Genomic DNA, 22,581 nt, shown 5'->3' on the forward strand with positions numbered 1-22,581 from the left:
AACTTTTCTTAAACCAAATGTAAAATTGAAAAGTAATCCACATTATGTGGTTCATCGATTTGACAGGTTTACTGGAATGGGTGGTGGAGTTGCCATTTTTGTCCAACGGCAAATTAAACATCGAATTTTACCTTCTTTCAATACTAAAGTTATTGAAAGCTTGGGAATCGAAGTTGAAACCATTCATGGAATTTATTTCATCGCTGGAGCATATTTGCCATTCCAATGCACCGGCGAACAATTAAATTTCTTTAAAGGCGATTTGCAAAAACTTACAAGATATCGATCGAAATTTTTCGTAATAGGGGACTTAAATGCTAAGCATGTCCAGTGGAATTGTAGGCAAAATAACAGTAATGGTAAAATACTTCATAATCAACTCTCAGCTGGTTACTTCACAGTTCTTCATCCCAGTAATCCTACTTGTTTCTCTTCCGTGAAAAACCCGTCTACAATTGATCTGGTTCTAACAGATCAAAGTCACATTTGTAGTGAACCGATTACTCATGCTGACTTTGACTCAGATCATCTTCCTGTAACATTCAGACTTTCCAACGAAGCCATAATTAATCCAATTAGTTATATTTTCAACTATCATAGAGCTAATTGGTTGAATTACAGATCTCACATTGAAAATCATGTGGATGATGAAACTATTTTAGAAAATTCTGCGGACATCGACACAGCAATTGATAATTTGAATCATTATATTATCGAAGCTAGAAATCTTTCAGTTCCCAAAGCTCAAACTAAATTAAATTCTCCTATCATCGATGACAATCTTCAACTGCTCATTCGGTTGAAGAATGTTCGTCGACGACAATATCAACGTTCTCGTGATCCTGCTATGAAAAACATAGTTAAGGATTTACAAAAAGAAATTAAACATAGATTTACTCTTTTGCGAAATGAAAATTTCGCTAAAGAAGTTGAACAAATTAAACCATATTCTAAACCTTTCTGGAAACTTTCTAAGGTTCTTAAGAAACCTCAGAAACCAATTCCTGCTCTCAAGGAAGGAAATCAAATACTTCTTACAAATGGTGAAAAAGCTCAAAAGCTAGCTCAGCAGTTCGAGAGTGTCCACAATTTTAATTTAAACGTTGTGAGTCCTATTGAAAATGAAGTCTCACTGAAGTATGATCATATTTCAACCCAAGTGTTATCACACGATGACATTATTGAGACGAATTTTGATGAAATTAAATCAATTATTAGGAAACTCAAAAACATGAAGGCTCCTGGTAATGATGGAATTTTTAATATTCTTATTAAAAATCTTCCCGATGTTGCCTTGAGACTCCTGGTTAAAATTTTCAACAAGTGTTTTTCATTAGCTTACTTCCCAAAAAGATGGAAAAACGCTAAAGTAATTCCTATCCTAAAACCTGATAAAAACCCAGCAGAAACATCAAGCTATCGACCAATTAGCTTACTTTCTTCTATCAGTAAACTTTTTGAAAAAATTATCTTGTTGAGAATGATGACTCATATAAATGAGAATTCAATTTTTTTACCAGAGCAGTTTGGATTTCGTCATGAACATTCAACTACTCATCAACTTGTAAGAGTTACGAACATGATAAAAACAAATAAATCTTCTGGGTTATCCACTGGAGTTGCTCTTCTAGACATAGAAAAAGCATTCGACAGTGTTTGGCACAAAGGTTTAATAGCAAAAATGTCTGATTTCCAGTTTCCTATTTATTTGATCAAAATGATTCAAAATTATTTAACTGATCGTACTCTTCAGGTTAGCTATCAGAATTGTAAATCTGAATTGCTACCCGTACGAGCCGGTGTTCCGCAGGGTTCGAGTGTAGCTCCAATCTTGTATAATATTTTCACTTCTGATCTTCCAAATCTACCCGTTGGTTGTCAGAAATCGCTATTCTGTGACGACACAAGTCTGTTAGCCACAGGTAGAAATCTAAGAGTGATCTGCAGTCGCCTACAAAGAAGTTTAAATATTTTCAGTGATTATCTGTCAAAATGGAAAATTAAACCAAATGCAGCAAAAACGCAATTAATTATCTTTCCTCACAAGCCAAGAGCTTCTTTTCTTAAACCAAACAATAATCACATTCTCAAATTAAATGGCTTGGAATTGACATGGTCTGATCAAGCTAAATACTTAGGATTAACGTATGACAAAAAACTCACTTTCAAGGATCACATTGAAGGAATCCAGGCAAAGTGTAATAAATATATTAAATGTTTATATCCTCTTATAAACAGAAATTCTAAGCTCTGTCTAAAAAAACAAATTGTTAATTTATAAACAAATTTTCAGACCAGCCATGCTTTATGCGGTACCAATTTGGTCAAGCTGTTGTTCCACCAGGAAGAAAACGCTTCAAAGGATTCAGAATAAAATTCTGAAAATGATTCTGAAGCGTCCTCCCTGGTTTAGTACAAATGAGTTACACAGACTCACAAATATAGAACCATTAGATGTAATGTCACATAATATTATAAGCAAATTCCGACAAAAATCGATGCAATCTTCAATTGAATCGATTCGCTCTCTGTATTAGTTAGTAAGTTAGTATATAAGTTCCTTTTCCCCATTACACAATACAAGTTGGTTTAGAATTTTCCCTACACAAAAATCTCAGAATTGCGGAAGCAAATGATGTCTTCATGGTAAAAACCAAATCATATATATATATATATATATATATATATATATATATATATATATATATATATATATATATATATATATATATATATATATATATATATATAACAGGGCTGAAAAGTCACCACTTGTGGCTGAACACCCAATTTAAATCTTAATAATTTAATTTTAACTCATATTCCAATAAATAGTTATTTAAAAAAAAAAAAAAAAAAAAAAAAAAAAAAAAAAAAAAAGTTCACATTATGCAGACACTTATACATCAATTAGCTAAAGTTCCTAGCTAACAACCGAATAATAAACCAAGTTGATGCAATCGATTGGAAAAATCTGATTATCATTTTAGTAAAGTGATAAATTTTGGTCATTTCAAAAAAGGTGTTCGGTTACCGGCACCCCAAGAAATTTCGCTAAAATGGAAAAATATAAGTAAAGACTGCAACTATTCAAAGAAAAAACGGAATTTATTCTTTTCGGAGGCGTTTTGGACAAAAGTCTTCATTGTCTGATGGTGACCGAACACCTTGGGGTGCCGGTAACCGAAATCGGCAGACATTTTGAAAATGACGAAACAAAACTTTGGTTGCGAAAATTTTTGATAACATCCGGTATTAAATCACGAAATAAGTCGATTTCACCTCATAAGTGATGATATAAAAAAGTCATAAAAAACTTTTGTGTTGATTTTCACGCTATTAAAATTTGTTTTGAGCGGAGCAAAAAGTACAAGCGTCTGTTTGCTTTGGTATTCGGCAAAAAAAACGTGCTGCTATTACACACACATGACATTTGTCGGAATGACGCTCTCTGCTTTCCGTAAAAAGTTACGGTGGGTTGCCGGCAACCGAACATTTTCCCCTACTTCTAAAATTTTTGGGATAGTGTCAATATTATACATTTTTGTTGTAAATATGAAAATATTTTTATGTGAAAATGATAGCTTGAATATTCTTATTACATTCTTTGCTAAGTGCCAAATACTTCTAATATTCTTGAGGTTATTTCGTTTTACCTTTCTCGTATATGATGATTATGCAATCACTTAGAAATTGGACTAACAAAAATTGTTTCATATGCCATTCGACTCAGTTCGTCGAGTTTATCAATGACTCATGGCTGGACCGATTTTCACAAACACAAGGTTCAAATGAACAGTCTCGTGGTCAATAGCCTGCTCCGACTTCCGGGTCCGGAATTATTGGGTTCTAAGTGTACAAAATATCAAACCGTCACTCAAAAGCGTCGAAACTAAAAACAGAAGACGTACCGAAAATAGCAGTAAAAAATTTAAACTGAACATTGCGTAATACAGGCCCCAAAGTGGTTCTTAGCCTCTTGTTCAATAACTCCTATTCCTACCTTCCGCGGTACCGGCTGGGGTACGAGTAACCATAGGAAAGATCGGGTATCCAACCCCCGTGTAACCTTGGTCGTATGCTGACAGAGAAGAAGGGCTTGTCTCCTCTTCACGGAAAGCGAACCTATCCGAACGTTTGTTTCCCATGTTAGGGGCGGCTCGATGCAGCGTCTGTTCTCCGCGTTAGGAGCGACTGATTACCGTCCTTGTGTTTGCGTGGGACTCTAAACAGGGCTGACTCGATGGTCCTTCGGCGAAACAGGGGGGTTGGTACTGGCCTTGCAACTGCAAATCGCTCCATGGTACTGGCCATGGAACAGCAAATCGCTTGGATTCCCTGGATACGACCAAATGCTGCATGATGAGCTTCAAATCCGCGGTTTCGCTGTCGAAACATTGCAGGAACTTTGTTGGGCGGAACAGAAGGCGACATGAGCGCTCAGGTAGGCCGGGAGGCAATTTACAGGCCTGTGATTGGGCTAGAAAGTCTACAAGCGGCAACAAATGACAACACTATGCAGCCTCTAGAGGAATAATGATCCGAAGCACCTTCTTCAACCGCCAAGATATCCTGAAAAGCTACCTGGAGGTCAATTGATCAACATACGGAAAATGAAAACGACGACGTTCTCATCGGCGAGCGATTCTTTTCCGACGTCATCAATGCCCACACTAACCGCAGTGCGAACATTGATTCTGACCACTATCTTGTCGCAGTTTGTATGCGCTCAAAACTATAGAGTGTGAATTCGTACAGGAACGCCGGGACTCAATCTCGAGCAGCTACGTAGCGTTCGTACTGCAGAGGAATACGCGCAACAACTGGAGCTAGTGCTACCACCCGAAGAGCAGCTTGGCGCGGAAACTCTTGAAAACGGCTGGAGGAATACAAAATCCGCCATAAGTAGCACTGCTTCAACCGTACTAGGTTATCGAAAAACCAGTGGTAATCTTCTCATGACCGAACGTTGTCACCTCACGGTGGAAGGTGGAATCAGTACTAAAACGAGCATTTGAATGGCGAAGCGCATGATACAGAGAACTACACAGGAATTAATTTGGGTGCACGCTCAGCCAGCGACAGATTCCCAGCAGCTGATCTGTCGGAGATAAGTGAGGAAATCAGTAAGCTGAGAAATAACAAAGCCGCGGACAACGACCAATTTCCAGGCGAGCTGCTCAAACATGGAGGAGAAGCACTGACTAGAGCGTTGCACTGGATGATTTCCAAGATTTGAAAGGAAGAGATTCTACCGCAGGAATGGAATTTCGCCTAAAAGGTACTCTCTCAGATCCTTTGCCGTCGTCCATCGTCAATAGCTACGAATTCCTTAGGACTGTACCAAGCGGATAGGATCGATACGAGTGGTACGATCTTTCCAAAGACCGCTTTTTTTGGCTTCGCTGACGGTGTTGATATTGTGACACGTAACCTTGAGAAAATGACGGAAATATTTATCGTATCGGACTGGTCAAAGATGCTTGAAGAACAAAATACATGAGAGGAAGAGTCTCTATAGAACAAAAATTACGCCTCCCATCACAAATATTGATAGATGGTGACGATATCGAGGTGGTTGACGAGCTTTTGTATTTGAGCTAACTGGTGACCGCCAATAATGATAACAACAGCGAATATCGTCAGCCGTGCCATGAGTGGCTGGCGACGAGCAACCATGAACCGAGTTATGTTGAGACGTATGCTTGATACAGCAAAACACACCAGGACTATAGCTGTTAGGTAAGGTAAGAGATGGTAGGAGATATGTGTAATTAAAAATAAATTCATTCTATTTATTTTATGACAGATCTAGCTCTCTACGGATTAAAAAACTAACTAAATAATAAACGGCTGAGATTGGGTTAGTCAAAGTAAATGTTTCTGCCTTTTCTCAAAAGACTTCGGTTGGAAATAACTTTGAGAAAACATTGTTTTATGCAGTGTTGCTAAGATCGCTCATATTGTGCAGATATTTCTCACTCGTGTGCCATCAGTACATCTAAAACTCCCGTGTGAGTGTGCTCCCCATGGTTATTTCCATCCTTTATTTTGTTATGGCAGTGCTCTTCTGTGAGTGACGATGAAACACCGATCACTCCTATCGTGCATAATCCACCGCTTATTCTTTCGTTGGCCAACTCGTCGGCGAGGACACTCTTACTGACGCTGTTTCACATAAATACTCGCACTCTTGCTCCCACTCACAATTTTGCTCTCACTCTTGTACCGTTTTTTCTATGCGCGGAGGATTAATATGCAATCTGATCAAGCTCGATCATGCTGTGATTAGAAGCAATTATAATGACAATAAAAAAAGATCTCACGAAAGTCTACGTTAGTTTACGAGGACGGAGGGGGGTTTTAACGTTGTCTCATAATTAGTTGTAATTTTTTAAGACATTCAGATTAGCTTAATTGCTCGTCCGCGCGTTTCCTTCGATTGATTAAAAAACAACAAACAAAACCGACTTAAAACATGAGCTTTGTAATAACGTTAATGACCACTCTCCATGCCTAGAGGTTGAAATTGAACCTGCTAACTATTTCCACCCGTAAAATTGTTAATTTTAATCACTCTACAAGGAAATACATTTTCTTTCTTATCGTTCATCCAGTAAAGCCGCTTGAGATTTATTGTATATCTTAAATAACTGCGACTTTATGACAACGCTTTAAAATTGCGAGAAAAGTCTACGAAAATCTACGAGGGGGACGGAGGAGTTGAAAAGTACCAGATTTAGTCTACGTAGTTTATGAACGGTCGCTAATGTTGATTCATGGTATCCTTAGTAGTACGCGTAACTTTCTATCTTCTTGGTTTTCTTTCACTGTAAAATTCTTACCTGTTTCTGAGTTCAATCGATTGATGAACACAAAAGCTTGGATGTTTTCTTTGCATTCCTCGTTATGTTCAAGTTCCTAGTACTGTTAAGATATGAAAAATCTACATAAAAGATCATAGATGTTTGTTTCATATTTTCCAATCTATTAAATTCGAAAACTTCCACGAAAATGTAGATTTTTTGAGATTTTGATGTGAATATAAGATTTTACTCCTAAAATTTCACACGTTGCATGCAAATTTCACAAGTTCATGGAGTTGGTAAGCAAAATTTCTTAGACGTTCGCTTACGTCAAATCTTGCAAATTTAGCTGAAAGTAAATTTAGTCGGTTGGTACACGAACATTCTTGAATGCGTGCTTAGCTAAGTCACAAAAAAAAATCTAAGATTCAAAAATTTCTGTAAAAATTCAAAATTTCTTGAGATTTTTAGTAGATATGATAGAATTTCCTGTTAAAAATTTTAATTGAAGCAATATTCAATCGACAACATCAACAATGCCTAAATGTTCGATATGAATTTCATGCTAAGTGTTAAACAGGTTTAATTTCATTTTAATATTGAAATTTCTGTGAAATATCAAGTTTTTGGAATTCCTGTAGTAAATTTGAAACTATTTTTTCCCGTAGGTCATAGCTGGTATTAAATTTAATCGATTGGTGTACATATGGTGGTATATAAAAATGCATATGTCGACGCATTGAATTTAAAGGTATGTCGAAAATACGAAGTTTTCGACAATTTATGCTAGGACTTTTGGTAACGTTTTTGATCATAACTTTCATAACCAAAGTGATTTTTTCTGTTACATTTCTGTTGCGATAGATGTATCTATCTAATGATAAACAAATTTTCAAAATCGGACTTCTAACAGCTGAGATATGGCCAGCCAAAGAAAGCGTTCCCACTTTTTTCAACAGACTTTAGGTGGAACTTTTTATAATAACTTTGAGTAGAATATTCGGTTTTCCATCGTTTCAAATGGATTTTATTCCGAATGAATCTATCTTTCTAATGTTTTGGAATCGGTCCAAAAATGGCTAAGATATAGTCAGTCAGAATTAGCGTTTCCACTTGTTTTACCCCCATGGTATTCGGTGTGTTAAGAAGAGTTCGAAATAGAGGGTAGATGAAGAGAGACTGTCACTTGCCTGAAAGGCCGTCATTAGGTGGCAATTCGTATTAACTTGATAAGGTTAAGATGAATCTTATTACGGCAAATTTGTCCCGCATCAGTGAATATGGTTCGAAAAAGAGGCTTGTAATTATCGAAATAATGGTAAATTGATTTCCTGAATCGTAAAGGAATACTCAAATTTTTCTGATCTGGCTCGGAAACGGCGGTTGAATTTCTCTCAAATACATGTTTAACCTGACATATATTTCACCGCTGATTGAAAATGTGAGATGTGTGTCTTTGACAGTGTTACGCTTCCCATGGACAATTTTATCTAACATCCCCACTAAGTAGTTTCTAAGCATGATATATGTAATCCTTGTTTAAGAATGCAGTATTGCTTATCGTAGAATATTTTGTACTTTTTCATTCATCAATTACATGACAGTCGTCTAAATGCTCATACAACTTATGATATGACAGCAGCCCTGTTTCGTGTTCATCTATCTCAACGCAAATCTACGCTGGTAGCTTACTTTATATCTCTCGAGAAGAAATATAATCCGGTAGACACACATTTATTTCAAGAAAGTGAATAAAGTACGTGAAAAATTCAATGAGTAGTATGAGTAGTAACTATCTGGATGTATCCTCTTTTTCGTTCTTATAGCGTAACCAGTATGTAGAGTTTTGAAGTTAATTTATCTCATGGCTGAGATAGCATTCTTCGCTCTTAAAATCGTGTACACACACAGTGACGATATCAAGATGGTAATATTTGCATCCGAGATCGTTTGGAAATATTTAGCGCTCGCGATAGGACAAACGTAAATTTTCTCTAGGATAAATATAATATGGTTCCACGTAAAAAAGACAAAATTTATTACAGTATTTTCAATGAACAATATCAGCTGCAGGAACTTGAGTAGTATTAGGACACAAAATTTTTATTTAGCTCGTTTGCAGTCTTACGTCAATCTCTCGTTATGTCTTTGACATTACCTACTCCAAGTTTATTTCATATTATTTATTTAATTGTGTATACAATTCAATTGACAACACAGACGGACGTTTCAACAATACAATCGCACGAACCAATACTTGACTGCTGACCGAGTAAATCACTTTGCTGCACGAATGACGAATTCTCTGATGGATTTGCCGCAGATTGTATTCGTTTCGTTCGTAGAACATTATCAAGAAATTTGTTGCTTGGGTTACATGTCAATCATGGGAACCTACCATTTCGATTTTCATTCGATTCGAACCGATGCCAAATTCAAAAAAAAAAACAAGACATTTTCACATACGGTATGTGGAAAACATCGGACGTATGTATTCGAAATTTCCTTTGGCGCCACAACGGGCCTCCGCTTGCCCCAAAAAAGCCGCACATGTGAATTGTTTTTTATACTGTGCTTAACTCGAATGCCATTCAAATTCTGCATAGCGTTTATATTTCTACATCGTTTTAATCTGAGAGTGCAGCACCGCCAGATAACCGGATACGTTCTGATAACTGGTATACAGCCGTTTTACGCATAATTATTATACATATATATATATATATATATATATATATATATATATATATATATATATATATATATATATATATATATATATATATATATATATATATATATATATATATATAATGGAATTTATAAATCCGCAACATTAAGTTCGTAAAACCTCGAATATTGGTCAGTGTTTTTGGGTAAAATGTTAATGGAAAAGCGTGTACTTACTTCGTACCTAAACTGCGACATTTCCTATGCCCGATAAACTTGTTTGAAGATGAGTTAAGTGTTGAGCTGGTGAAACGCATTGAATTCGATTTAGCCGGAGATAAATTCAAAAAAGCAAGGCTAGAGGGATTCGTTTGCACATTGTCAGCAACAGCACTGGAGGATGTTTGTTTATTGCTTCCATTTTTAATGTTCACTTCCACCGATGATGATAATGAGGAAGGTAATGGTTCTAATTTTAAAGATTTCCTGTAAATGTTTGAAAATGAATAAATAATCATATTTTGGAAGTTGAACTAATGAAAAAAATACTTGTATTGATCATCTTCGAAAATATTTTGTAGTTCCTCAATGTATCGGACGGAATTTAGATAATTGAACGTCTTTGCCACAGGTTGAATGTATGAGTAGTCTGATCCTTGGTAATTTGATATCACCCTCAAAATATTATTCATTTTGATTTTGCGTTGCTCAGGCTCTAAACCACCTTTATGTGGATGGGCCAAATCTATGTAAACTAAATCAGTCAAAAACAAGCCTGCGATAAAAAAGTGTTTACGTTAGGTTTATACGCAACATACATACACACATATAAATATATATATATATATATATATATATATATATATATATATATATATATATATATATATATATATATATATATATATATATATATATATATATATATATATATATATATATATATATATATATATATATATATATATATATATATATATATATATATATATATATATATATATATATATATATATATATATATATATATATATATATATGTATATCCCCTTCCTCATATAGAAAGCTTTGGAGCTTCCGCGTCCCTATGAGAGCATCTTAGAGCCGAAGTAAATTCAATTTTATCATAATTCGTTGATTGAAAACCGAATAATCGGCTAAACAACATGATGACTCGACTAATAAGATGATCATTGGTACAATAGCCCTACAATAAAAATATCGAAGAAAATGCCAATATACGTTTTCCAATACCGTGTAACACTGCTCTGCCGTTTTACGCGTAACTGTCCCATGTTTTTGGTACTAATAATTAAAACCATGCATTTTGCTCGAAAAAAGTTAAAAAACTCTACCTAAGTTAATTTGTCCCTACAACTAGAGTAGTCCCATATTTAATCATTTCAGCACCTACATTTATTTAATAGGGATCAGGGATGCAAACTGCCTCCCCTTCTTTATTACTGTAGTCTGTTAACCCGCATTTACATTTTCTATTATTCGTACTGTACCACGATGCTGCATCCAAACTAAAATTCTATTGCAGTAGGCATGCAAAGCAATATCGCGTTAAAAACTACCGCCGAAATCACCGCCGCTTGAGGTAGGTAGAAATTCTATCTTTCTAAATTTTACTGTCTCCTTGTTCGCGCTACTATAGCACAAAAAATGTAGCTCGCTACGGTAGAAAAATGTACTTTGCCGCTGTAGAAAAAAGTACATTAGTGCGATAGAAAAATGTACTTTACCGCGGTTGTTAACAGTGGTATCGAAGAACAGTAAGCGCAGCACATTGCCTATATTCATCGCTATTTCAAAGGTGATTTTCGCTTATTTAGAATGTTTATAAAATAGTATTGCTAATATCATTTATTTAACCCCGGTTTTAAGCTTTTGATCGTTGCCAGGAGGTATTAATGGTTGGTTTTTCCAGAGGGTATTAATGAATTATGTTTCTCGAACAAAAAATGTTTTGAAGTAAACTTATTAAATTGCAGAATCATTTATGTATTTCAAATAAAGAAATTATGTAATCGCTGTGAGAATCAACTTTTGAATAGAGGCTCGTAGGGCCGAGAGCCTTATACCGTTTGAATCAGTTCACTTAGTTCGCACAGTGACTGTGTGTTTAGTTCAATAAATTATCCATGTTTTCTGGACTTGTTAATTGATGGACAAGTAAACTCATTTCGACTTTACTGGTTCCAGAAAGTAGTGGGCGAAAGATATTTTTGAAATGGTTTGATCGATTCTCACTAACTTCGTATAAAATTGAAAGACTAGTTCCGAAATGACATAATAATAAGATAATTCAAACCGTGATATGAACAAAATAATAAAATTAATTAGTATTTCGATCGAAATGAATGAAAAACTCACTCGGAATGGAAATACTCGAAACTCTGCCTGTTAGAAGGTTTTGTTATTTTAAGAACAAATTAACGGATTAATGAGTGCGGTTCACAATAAAATATAATCAATAATTAAACACAGTACTAAAGAAACAAATTAGAATAGTAACTTAAACTGCCATAGTTAGATTCATTATCTCTATTTGTACTACCGTCAATCATATGTATTAAAAAAAGTTTTGTACTGTGTTATAACATGCAGATCATCCAAATTTATTTCCATTGGTATGATCGCTGTCTTGCTATCCTCGTCAGCTGATTGTTCATTTATATTATTTTTCCAAAGATATCGCATTAGAAAGAGAAAAGTTGATGCTTCGCACATCGCGTTCTCTCTGACAGCAACCTAAGGACCACCTGAAAAGTGTTGACTTATGACCACTTCCGTTTTTTACACTTTTCAATCTGTTACGCACTAAACACAGAATTGAGTCAAAATCGATTATATCAATCGAAAGCTTCCCAAGAAACAAATGCACCTAGTGTTATAAAATATCTAGTATATTTACATGCCTAGAGCCACTTCAGTAAACTCGAAGAAAATTAAATCTCTGATACACAAATAATTTCAACTGCACTGACTCTGTCAAACGGAAACCTTTATGATAATTGTTAGGTTAGGTTAGGTAGAGCTAACACCCACACTATATCTGAGAAACGCTGGAATGGCGACTTAGCCCACAGTGGGAAGTTTGGGCCACCCTCCTCTAATGAGAAAAAATCGGTAAAATATTGCTGACTTTCGAACAGCTCAACAATAAGATCAGTCAGAAAGTATCATTTACCGATCGTTCGGTAGAGCTGAGCTGAGACTTATTTCTTCATAATTTTATACTGAATTATTTATCACTCCATACTTAAGTTTGAGGACATTTACATAAAAATTGTAAATACACGATATTGGTAAGCTATAGAGCATTACTACTATTTTGGTCTGTTTGGATTAAAACCTGGTAAAATATCATCTTTGGTCCCACAAAATCGATTTATTTAAGTGTGCTCTAAAAAACATTAGGCTTACTTCCCAAAACATGGAAAATATTCAGATATCGAAGACTATATCTTCCTGAAATCTTTATTAGCTTTTCAATTTCAGTAAATTATGTAATTATCCGAAATTTAATTTGTGCTGATGATGATCGCTATTAAGCATCCTAAGTATATTAGTAAAACAAAAGTTTACCATTTGTATTTTTTATCCTCATTTTTACCGGAATCAATTAAAATTCAAAATTGTACAAGCAATACTGATCGTTCAATAAAAATACATCTTTAAAGATAGTAACATCGACAAAGGTTCGAAGAGGTAATTAAATTTCATCTTGTCCTTATTTGATTAAACCTAGCTTCTATTGGGTTGTAAACACAGCTTAAATATATTGTATACATGGCTAGATTAAAGGAAAAGCTTCTGTGTTTCCGTTGAAGATAATTGAAAAAGTTCTTTGAAGAATCCCTCATAAATGCACAAACGGTTGAATTAAAGATATAACTAGAAATAAAAATGTAGGGAAAAAATGAAATTGCCCGAGTCAGAAAACTTGATTTTTTTCTGAGTGGGGTAACGGTACCTTCATTCATTTCAGCTCCGTATCACAATAAGCTGAAATATGGTGCATTCTGAGTGCATTCGTAAAGATAATAACACCCGTATTATGCACAATTATGCCGTAATCTGATTTTTCAGAGCCGAAACAAAGATATTTCATTCTATTTTATAATAATTTGTTGATTGGTAGTCGCGTAATCCTCAAAATAATGTGGTAGCTCCACAAATGAAATGATTATTAGTACAATAACCCTATGTAAGATGAATGCATTTCTATAGCCATAAATTTTAATCTTTTATTAGTCTGGATTATTCTAAACATACAACATAGTCAACACAAAAAATTTACAAGACAGGTTCATGCAAATGCAATTCTTCATGTAAAAACAGGTCTTGATACCAGATAACAAATTGCATCGTTCAAAAAAATTAAAGAATAATATCAACGAATTCCTAGTTCAATAAAATATAATCAGTTGTTCAAATAGATAAATAGTTCGTCTTTACGCAAAAATAATACTTATGCATGTGAAAGATTAATTCAATCAACCTTTCACTACACACCTTCCGAGCAAGCACCATAAAGTACAGCGGTAGAATACATTTTCGTCCGCAGCTGTAAAGTACTTTTTCATCCGCAGTAGAGTACATTTTTGTCCGCAGTAGAATACTTTTTTTCCTTGGCGGTAGGAAGCTACAGTACATTTTTGAAATCTACGGGAGTTTCAAGCAGCAGTACAAGGCCGTACCATCAAGAAACGGTAGAATGAAGTAGAGCAAAATTTGTTTCTACCTGTACCGTTCTGATCGTCGCTGGTACTCTCTCTGCAGTAAATGTACCATCAAGCAGTTGTAGCAGGCTGTAGAATTTTGAATGTGTAGAACGTGCAAGGATAAATGTATTCTACCGCTACCGTTTGCATCCCTGATAGGGATTATGGTGGATAACACAGTGGATTATGCTACCAATATTCATCTCATTAGTAGAGTTGCCACGTTATTTTGCGGATTACTAACGAATTGAGCTTGAGCTTGAGCGACCACCCCTGGTTGCTTTCCCGTTACTGATCGGGATTAGCTGAATTCGTACAAAGAATGCCTCGATGATCAGACCTGGGACTGACAAATCATCCTTTGGTGAAATGTAGCGTCATAAAATGCGCGCAAAATTTTATCCGCTTCAGTTGAACGAACCGTCGCACAAAGCGTACCAAGAAAAACGGACACATAGAAACAAGAACTTTTTTCAATGATTGAGTGCAGTGGGCTTACCTCTCGTTATATTGGCTTGTAAAAAAGACTGGACGTACTGGATTTTTGAATTCATCATACTTTGAATATATGCTAATTCAATCATTATTGTTAGTGATTACTCTTACACTAGAGCTATAAATCATGAGTAATTATGAATGATTAACATGAGGTTATATGTACAGGGTGATTTTTTAAGAGCTTGAGAACTTTTTTAAACAATAAAACGCATAAAATTTGCAAAATCTCATCGGTTCTTTATTTTAAACGTTAGATTGGTACATGACATTTACTTTTTGAAGATAATTTCATTTAAATGTTGACCGCGGCTGCGTCTTAGGTGGTCCATTCGGAAAGTCCAATTTTGGGCAACTTTTTCGAGCATTTCGGCCGGAATAGCCCGAATTTCTTCGGAAATGTTGTCTTCCAAAGCTGGAATAGTTACTGGCTTATTTCTGTAGACTTTAGACTTGACGTAGCCCCACAAAAAATAGTCTAAAGGCGTCAAATCGCATGATCTTGGTGGCCAACTTACCGGTCCATTTCTTGAGATGAATTGTTCTCCGAAGTTTTCCCTCAAAATGGCCATAGAATCGCGAGCTGTGTGGCATGTAGCGCCATCTTGTTGAAACCACATGTCAACCAAGTTCAGTTCTTCCATTTTTGGCAACAAAAAGTTTGTTAGCATCGAACGATAGCGATCGCCATTCACTGTAACGTTGCGTCCAACAGCATCTTTGAAAAAATACGGTCCAATGATTCCACCAGCGTACAAACCACACCAAACAGTGCATTTTTCGGGATGCATGGGCAGTTCTTGAACGGCTTCTGGTTGCTCTTCACTCCAAATGCGGCAATTTTGCTTATTTACGTAGCCATTCAACCAGAAATGAGCCTCATCGCTGAACAAAATTTGTCGAATTTGACACATTTCGAACCGAACACTGATTTTGGTAATAAAATTCAATGATTTGCAAGCGTTGCTCGTTAGTAAGTCTATTCATGATGAAATGTCAAAGCATACTGAGCAAATAATAATGCATGAAAATCATAACCTCAAAAAATCTGAGCAAATACTAATGCATGAAAATCCTAACCTCAAAAAAATCACCTTTTATATGTATTGACTAACTTGCTAACCATGTATATGCCTGAGTTTAGAAATGTCTGTTTCAACGATAACGAATCGAAGACCAAACAGCCTCTGGCCTCCGGTGCCAGAAATCATCAATAGTTTAATAATTTCTTAGATAACATTATTGGAATACATTCCAATTATAACTAATAGTTCATCATACCATGCAGTTAAAATTATTTAGTGAATCTTTTCTCCAACACATATTTGGGGCACGAAATTGAATATAAAGTTATTTCGTAGTTCCTTATTATTCAATCGATTTTGAAAGCAAAATCAAGCGTTGATTCATTGTATTCATAATAATTGAAAAATCAATGAATTCCAATAAGTTTTCCATGCTGACTGACTCGAAGCTGACCCTCAATGTTTATCACTTTGTTTGTATATCAGGTTAATGAACGATAATACTTGGCTTGTATACATTTCATTTAGTAGCTTGTCAATGTTGAAGTTTTAGTTTTGCTATAAAAATTGCTACAATCTAAAATAATACCTGTTTTACGATATTACACAGCCAAGCATTATTGCTTCAGCAACATCAATGCATTGAACTCAACAGAGTTGGACATTATTAGCATTATAAATGAAAGCTACTTAAAAAAAACGATTTCTTACAATACCCATTTTATTGTATTCAACTCGTTTTTATTTCAACACAAAACCCAATTCGCGTCATTATTTGATATATAATTTTTGCTCACGATATAATACCACCGTGCCCACCGTGCATTTCTCACACCACCTCAATACGAAACAGCAGCTCGCAAGCAATAAAAAAATGCAGAAAAGTTTATGTAAACTTTTTCAATTTTCGGTTGTTTTAGCTAAAATTTTATAATTTTGAGTTGCATTTTCAAATTCTTTGTGAAATTCTGCTACAAACACTACTTTTTAGTTCTAAAATCATCCCCGTGGGACGGAACAGTGACCGTTTATACATTTCAAAAACCAATTACGGCTCGGCAAAGCAAAATTTCAAAATTCTAAGAATACTTAGTTATGATAAATTTGTTTTCGAAAACTTAAGTGTTTTGGGTTTTTCGAAAATCGGTCTAGTTTTTGAATAATTGATCAAAAACGCGATTTTCGCATTCCGTCACATTTCACCTTAATGTACATCTTCTGTTAACCCCAGAGTTCTTTGATCAGTACCGGCGCCGGCCAGGCCCGAACGTAGATCGATTAAGAACTGCAAAGGGATGTTAGTCCAGCACTTGTTACTAGAGGCCTTATATACTACAGCACACTCCACAAGTGTCACAGGAGAAGGACATTTGTTAGTAAATATTTCTGTAATGGTAGTATTCGTGCGCGACTGAGTATTTTCCGGTTTCAAGATGCTCGGATGCACCACTACACTCGCAGACTTCCCAAGTAAACGTTTTAACAATATCTGATACTGAAGTCCCGGGTTGGCGGTTCATAGGGCGCTGGTCTCCAAGCCAGTTGTCGTATGTTCGAGCCCCGACCTGGAAGGATTCTTAGTGTCAGTAGGATCCAAAGTACTAAACATGCAATGATTCTGTACGCTAAGAATCGGCTGCGAAGTCTGTTGAAATAGAAAGGCCAAATTCCACAAAAGGATTGCAATGCCAAGACTTTGCTAAGCCCGGGAAGTCTTGATTCACAGTTCATGTTCGAGGAAACTTATAGTTTCCTTATATTACATTTTGGTGAGGAAGGGGTTTCAATCAGCTTTACAGCCCTGTCCAAAATGTATCCCATCCCCGTACATTTTTGTGAGGAAAGGGTTTCAATCAGCTTTACAGCCCTGTCCAAAATGTATACCCTTCTCGTTAGTTTGTATCATGCCGAATTGGTGCATGCGCGCCATATAAACGCCTCGTTCAATATAAGGAAATTATATTGTAACCCAACAGTTTTTATTATTTATTTATTTTGGTTTTCTTACCTTGGGTCATAGTTTATTTCTTGTTTTACCATAATTCCGGTGGTTCTATCCAACTGTGTTTCGTAAGTGTCTTTTGTTGTCATTCTACTTTATTTTCACTCCGAACTTTTGCTGACATGTCATTTTGTTTCCGTAAATGTAAAAGTTAGTTGTATGCAGTGGTGTTTTTGTTCTTACCAATGTTCCATTTCATGTCTTAGATAGTGGTAATTAAATTATTTTCTAAATTTTCAGCTCCACATCCATCATATTTTTGTAGTTTTGGCTATTCTTGAATTTCTTATTCCTTGTCCCTAATTTCTTATTCATACTCAGTAATCCGTTTCCGAGAAAAAAAACCTGTTTTAATCCACCTAGTGGTGATGACTTTTTCATATTACTCATAACATCAAAAATATTACTGCGGAATTCGAAAAAACAACTGTTCATTGAACAGAAATAGGAAAGTTTGTTCGGACGTAATCTAACAAACTCTACAAATATAAGAACCTATAAGTTGGTGAAAATCGATCTGGCCATCTTGCAGAAAAGTGAGTGGATCCTTTTTGCAGTTTTTAATCATCATTTGCAATTCTTTCGAAACCGGATTCAGTTGACCGGAATAGCCGAAGTTGGTTTGTTTGCCAGAAACAAATATGACCTAAAAATTGGAACAGTCTTGAATCTAGTTAAACCTAGGCTTTCAATTAAACGAAATCTAACAAACGAAGCGAATCTGCGTTTCTGTTACTTCTGCATATGTGAGTCAAGCTAAACAGCATGAATCAGCAGCATAAAACATGTAGTAGGATTATTACTTTTATTATTATTATGATTGATACCATTACACCACCGGTACGGTATTACTGATCATAAAATAACTATAATTTTTATCAATTGCAGCACCGTATCCTACCAATATTACGCACTAGTAACAGACATCCGTAACCGTTTTGTTTTCTTTGCCTGTACAAAATAGAGCAAAGCACGCATCGTTTGTTTTGTGTTTCCATCTTCTTTCGGTGTGGTACATAATGTCATTCTATATGGCGATGTGAAAACTTTGACACTCATCGCCCTCTAACTGCAGAACCGGAAGTCGTATCCGGATGAAGTTTCACAGTAGCTTTAAATATAATGAGCTTTAATTCAAATCAAGGGCCAAATTAAGCTTTTATGTCCGCAAACTAACAAGCTCTAAAAGTTTTATGGGATTTGTACCTGTTTTTGACCATCGTTTGTGAAAATATACTGATGAAATTCGTTATGTTCCACTTATCACGCTTTAGTTCCGGAACCGGAAGTCGGTTTTAGATAAAATGTTCTAGAAATTTTTAGGAAACTATAAGACCTTTCATTTGAATCTTAGTTTGTGAAAATCGGTTGAGCTGTTTCAGAGAAAATCGAATGCACACTTTTTCTTTAATTTTCACATCCAAATCCAAATTAAATTCAATAGCAGGCTATGGGACCATAAGACCTTTTATTTGAATCTTAGTTTGTGAAAATCGGTTCAGGTTCTGAAGGAAGTGAATGCATATTTTTTCTATTTTTTGGTGCATATCATCCAATATCTCCGAAACCGGAGGTCGGATCGAGATGAAATTCAATAGCAGGCTATGGGACCTTTCATTTGAATCTAGGCTTGTGAAAATCGGTTCAGCCATCTCCGAGAAAAGTGAGTGCATATTTTTGTTACATACATACACACATACACACACACGGACACATACACACATACACAGACATTTGCTCAGTTCGTCGAGCTGACTCGAATGGTATATGACATTCGGCCCTCCGGGCCTCGGTTGAAAAGTCGGTTTTCACAGTCATTGCATAGCCTTTCTATATGAGAAAGGCAAAATGAAAAGAAAGGGACAAAAAAGGATGTGTTTTTTAATGACATATTTGTAAGGTCGCTCACGATGGTTTGACGGATAAGAACTGAGAACATGCATTTTTATTTAAATAATATTAACACTATTTTTTTTATTTTTAGTATTTTGCAACATTATGTTAGTATTTCAATACATGTAATACATTATTAGTATTACTACAGCATGTTCACATTTCGTTATCTTCGGTTGATCCTTGACAGTGTTACCATCCGCTCAGGCACTTTTGGGCATCTGGTGTACCCTGACTCACAATCGAAATGTATCATGACCAATTTGATACAGCGCACCCAAGGGCACGATATAATGTATATTGTACACACAAACACATACATACATACACACATAGATACATGCACACATACATACATACATACATACATACATACATACATACATGTATTCCACAAGCAAGCATCACAACATTGAGTTAGTATTTCTATTCCAATAGATTCTAACTAAAACTAGTGTACAATAGTCATCTCATTAATAGAGTCACCATGTTATTTTACCGAATACTGGAATTTCAATAAATGAATTGTGATAAAATCGAATACAAATTATTGCCTCGTCTCTAAGAAGCAATAGCGCATATAAGTAGTTCGGAAATGGTTCAATGCTGCTGTTTTAGCAAAGCAAAATGCTCCAAATTTCATGTTACTCTTGGAGGTAATCTATAAAACAGAGATAACAGATCTCACTCTATCTAATGGTTTTCGTATATAAATTATGTAAGACAAGTACTCCAGAAGTGTCGTGAATTCAACGTACCCACACATCACCTTCTCATTGCCTTCAAAGCGGCATACGACACAATCGATCGAGAACATCTATGGCAGATAATGCACGAATACGGTTTCCCGGATAAACTGACGCGATTGGTCAAAGCAACGATGGATAGAGTGATGTGCTACGCAGGCTTCCCAAATGTACCGTCGCGCGACATTATTATTGAGGCTGTCATGCTTCTGATGACCTTCTGATAGTTTTCATCACGACAGCCCTTAGAAAAACTGTACTGTATAGTCAACGTTGCCGTCATTCACTTCGTTCGACAGTTGAAGACAAACACGAGAAAATGTCCTAAGTGCAAATGAAAGTTTCTCTTTGTTTACTTTCTCTTTCGAGTATTACGACTCAATCAGCAATCCTTTCATCTAACACTTCACATAGGACAATAGCAAAAAACATCATCTTTCGATAGAAACTGTAGAATTTGTTGGAAATTACTGGAAGTTACCGTAATAATTGAAGGAGAAAGTAAACCAAGAGAAACTGTCATTTACACTTGGGACCTTTTCTAATGTTCATCGAGAGTTCATTCCATCTCAAGACATTTTCTCGTGCTCCACAACAGCCGAAGAAGCATGAAGTTTTCGCAATTGCGACAGTAAACTTCGGGAATCAGTCACTGCGTTGTTTCTGTCGAGAACAAAATATTACTCTCTCCTGACCAGGTCTGCGACAGTAGTCGGTGCAGTTGAATTCATTTCTCTAGATTTGGTATGACGATTCGAGGCAAGCATGTGGGTTTTTATTTTAGCTTTGGTGATTGCTTTGCGCAGCGGTTGATCATTGCGTATAGCAATCACCGTTGTTAGGGCATTGATAACAATATTATTGGTTATTTCATAATATATGAAATTACTAATACGAAACGGATTGAAGAACGGACTTTGGTTTTAATGTATAGTTATTTTTCATATTTTGATCGATCTTCAATGAATCGATCGATCAATAAAATACAATAGAAAGAAAAGTTTCTTTTCAAGAAATTATCTTAATAATTAAAGAGCAATGTATTTCAACAGCTGTAACATTCATAATGTATGCGCGTATTGATGTGCGTGGAGTATTATTTTCATCCTCTTTATCTCTTCCTTCAGGATAGCAAAGGCGCGATCGTTTCTTATACAAGAGTGTATAAGCCAATTGAATCAGATTTTAGACTTATATATAAACGGTAAATAAATGTTCGTAGCGGAAGTTATATTCAAATCAAAGATTTCGTATTCGATACTTGTTAGCGTGATTCTGAATAGCCTTCGACTTTGCAGTCGACTTGTAAGTCTACGGGACTATTGCATGGCCAGTGCTGCAATACTACGGACACTAAGAATCCTTTCAAGTCAGAACTGAAACATACAAAACCTGGTTCGTTAAGTTCGTTATACATTGAACCACCAAAATCGAATAAAAATCTTGAGAGCAGAATTTAAAGTCGGGATTTGCAATGCAAAATCATTTAGAAACATCTTATTTGCAGGTACCGTACAACAAAGCTTTGAATGCAAAAACTGAATGAAAACTTCCGGTTCTTCCAAAACACGTTTCCAGGCGTGGAATGCAGCATGGTTGCTCGTAACAGATCATTCTTGAATGTGTATTTCGATTTATTTTGAAAAAAAGTTTCACCAAGTTATGTAAAAATGTCTTTCTTGAGTAATATGGTCTCAAGCTTTCCAGACATATCATGTTATCTTGTATATATAAATAGTATAGTGTTTCTATTAACTTGGAACATATTCGGGTATGGTACGGTTACTTATATGATATAGGGTTGTGATAATAACCTGGGAATCATTTTCTTCCTGTTATGCATAGAATTATCCTATCTCCAGAAACGACATATGAACTAATAATTTCCAACCCTACGCTAGTCATTGTTCTAGTTATCCTAGAAGAAAAAAATTTGAGAGCAGTATATGACACGAAGATGTCTTTCATTTATTTTAAATTTTCAGTTTTGAAACCGATCATCCCTTAATTTCGAAACAAGAAGTTGGATATGGATGAAACTAAATGGAAGGCTATGAAGACACAAAATACAGAGTGTGGGCAAATCGGTTAATACACACACACACACACACACACACACACACACACACACACACACACACACACACACACACCCGCCCAATAAACGTAAGGTCGTCAGGACGAGGAATAAGAGCGAGGCTCTCATCGTCA

The 22,581-nt window shown here is 35.6% G+C and overlaps 1 protein-coding gene across 2 annotated transcripts in view; it reads right to left on the reverse strand.

Annotated features, from left to right (window-relative positions):
• Positions 1-22,581, reverse strand: part of LOC131432886 (ras-specific guanine nucleotide-releasing factor RalGPS2) — a 64,498-nt gene that overhangs the window by 22,298 nt on the left and 19,619 nt on the right. For both annotated transcript variants that reach the window (XM_058599453.1, XM_058599454.1), the window contains exons 6-7: positions 10,026-10,251; positions 9,714-9,962 (exon numbers count right to left, since the gene is read on the reverse strand). In XM_058599453.1, coding sequence (XP_058455436.1) covers positions 9,714-9,962; positions 10,026-10,251 — 475 coding nt within the window. The remainder of the gene's footprint in view (positions 1-9,713; positions 9,963-10,025; positions 10,252-22,581) is intronic.

Source organism: Malaya genurostris, chromosome 2 (genome assembly GCF_030247185.1).
Source record: "Malaya genurostris strain Urasoe2022 chromosome 2, Malgen_1.1, whole genome shotgun sequence".
NCBI lineage: Eukaryota > Metazoa > Arthropoda > Insecta > Diptera > Culicidae > Malaya > Malaya genurostris.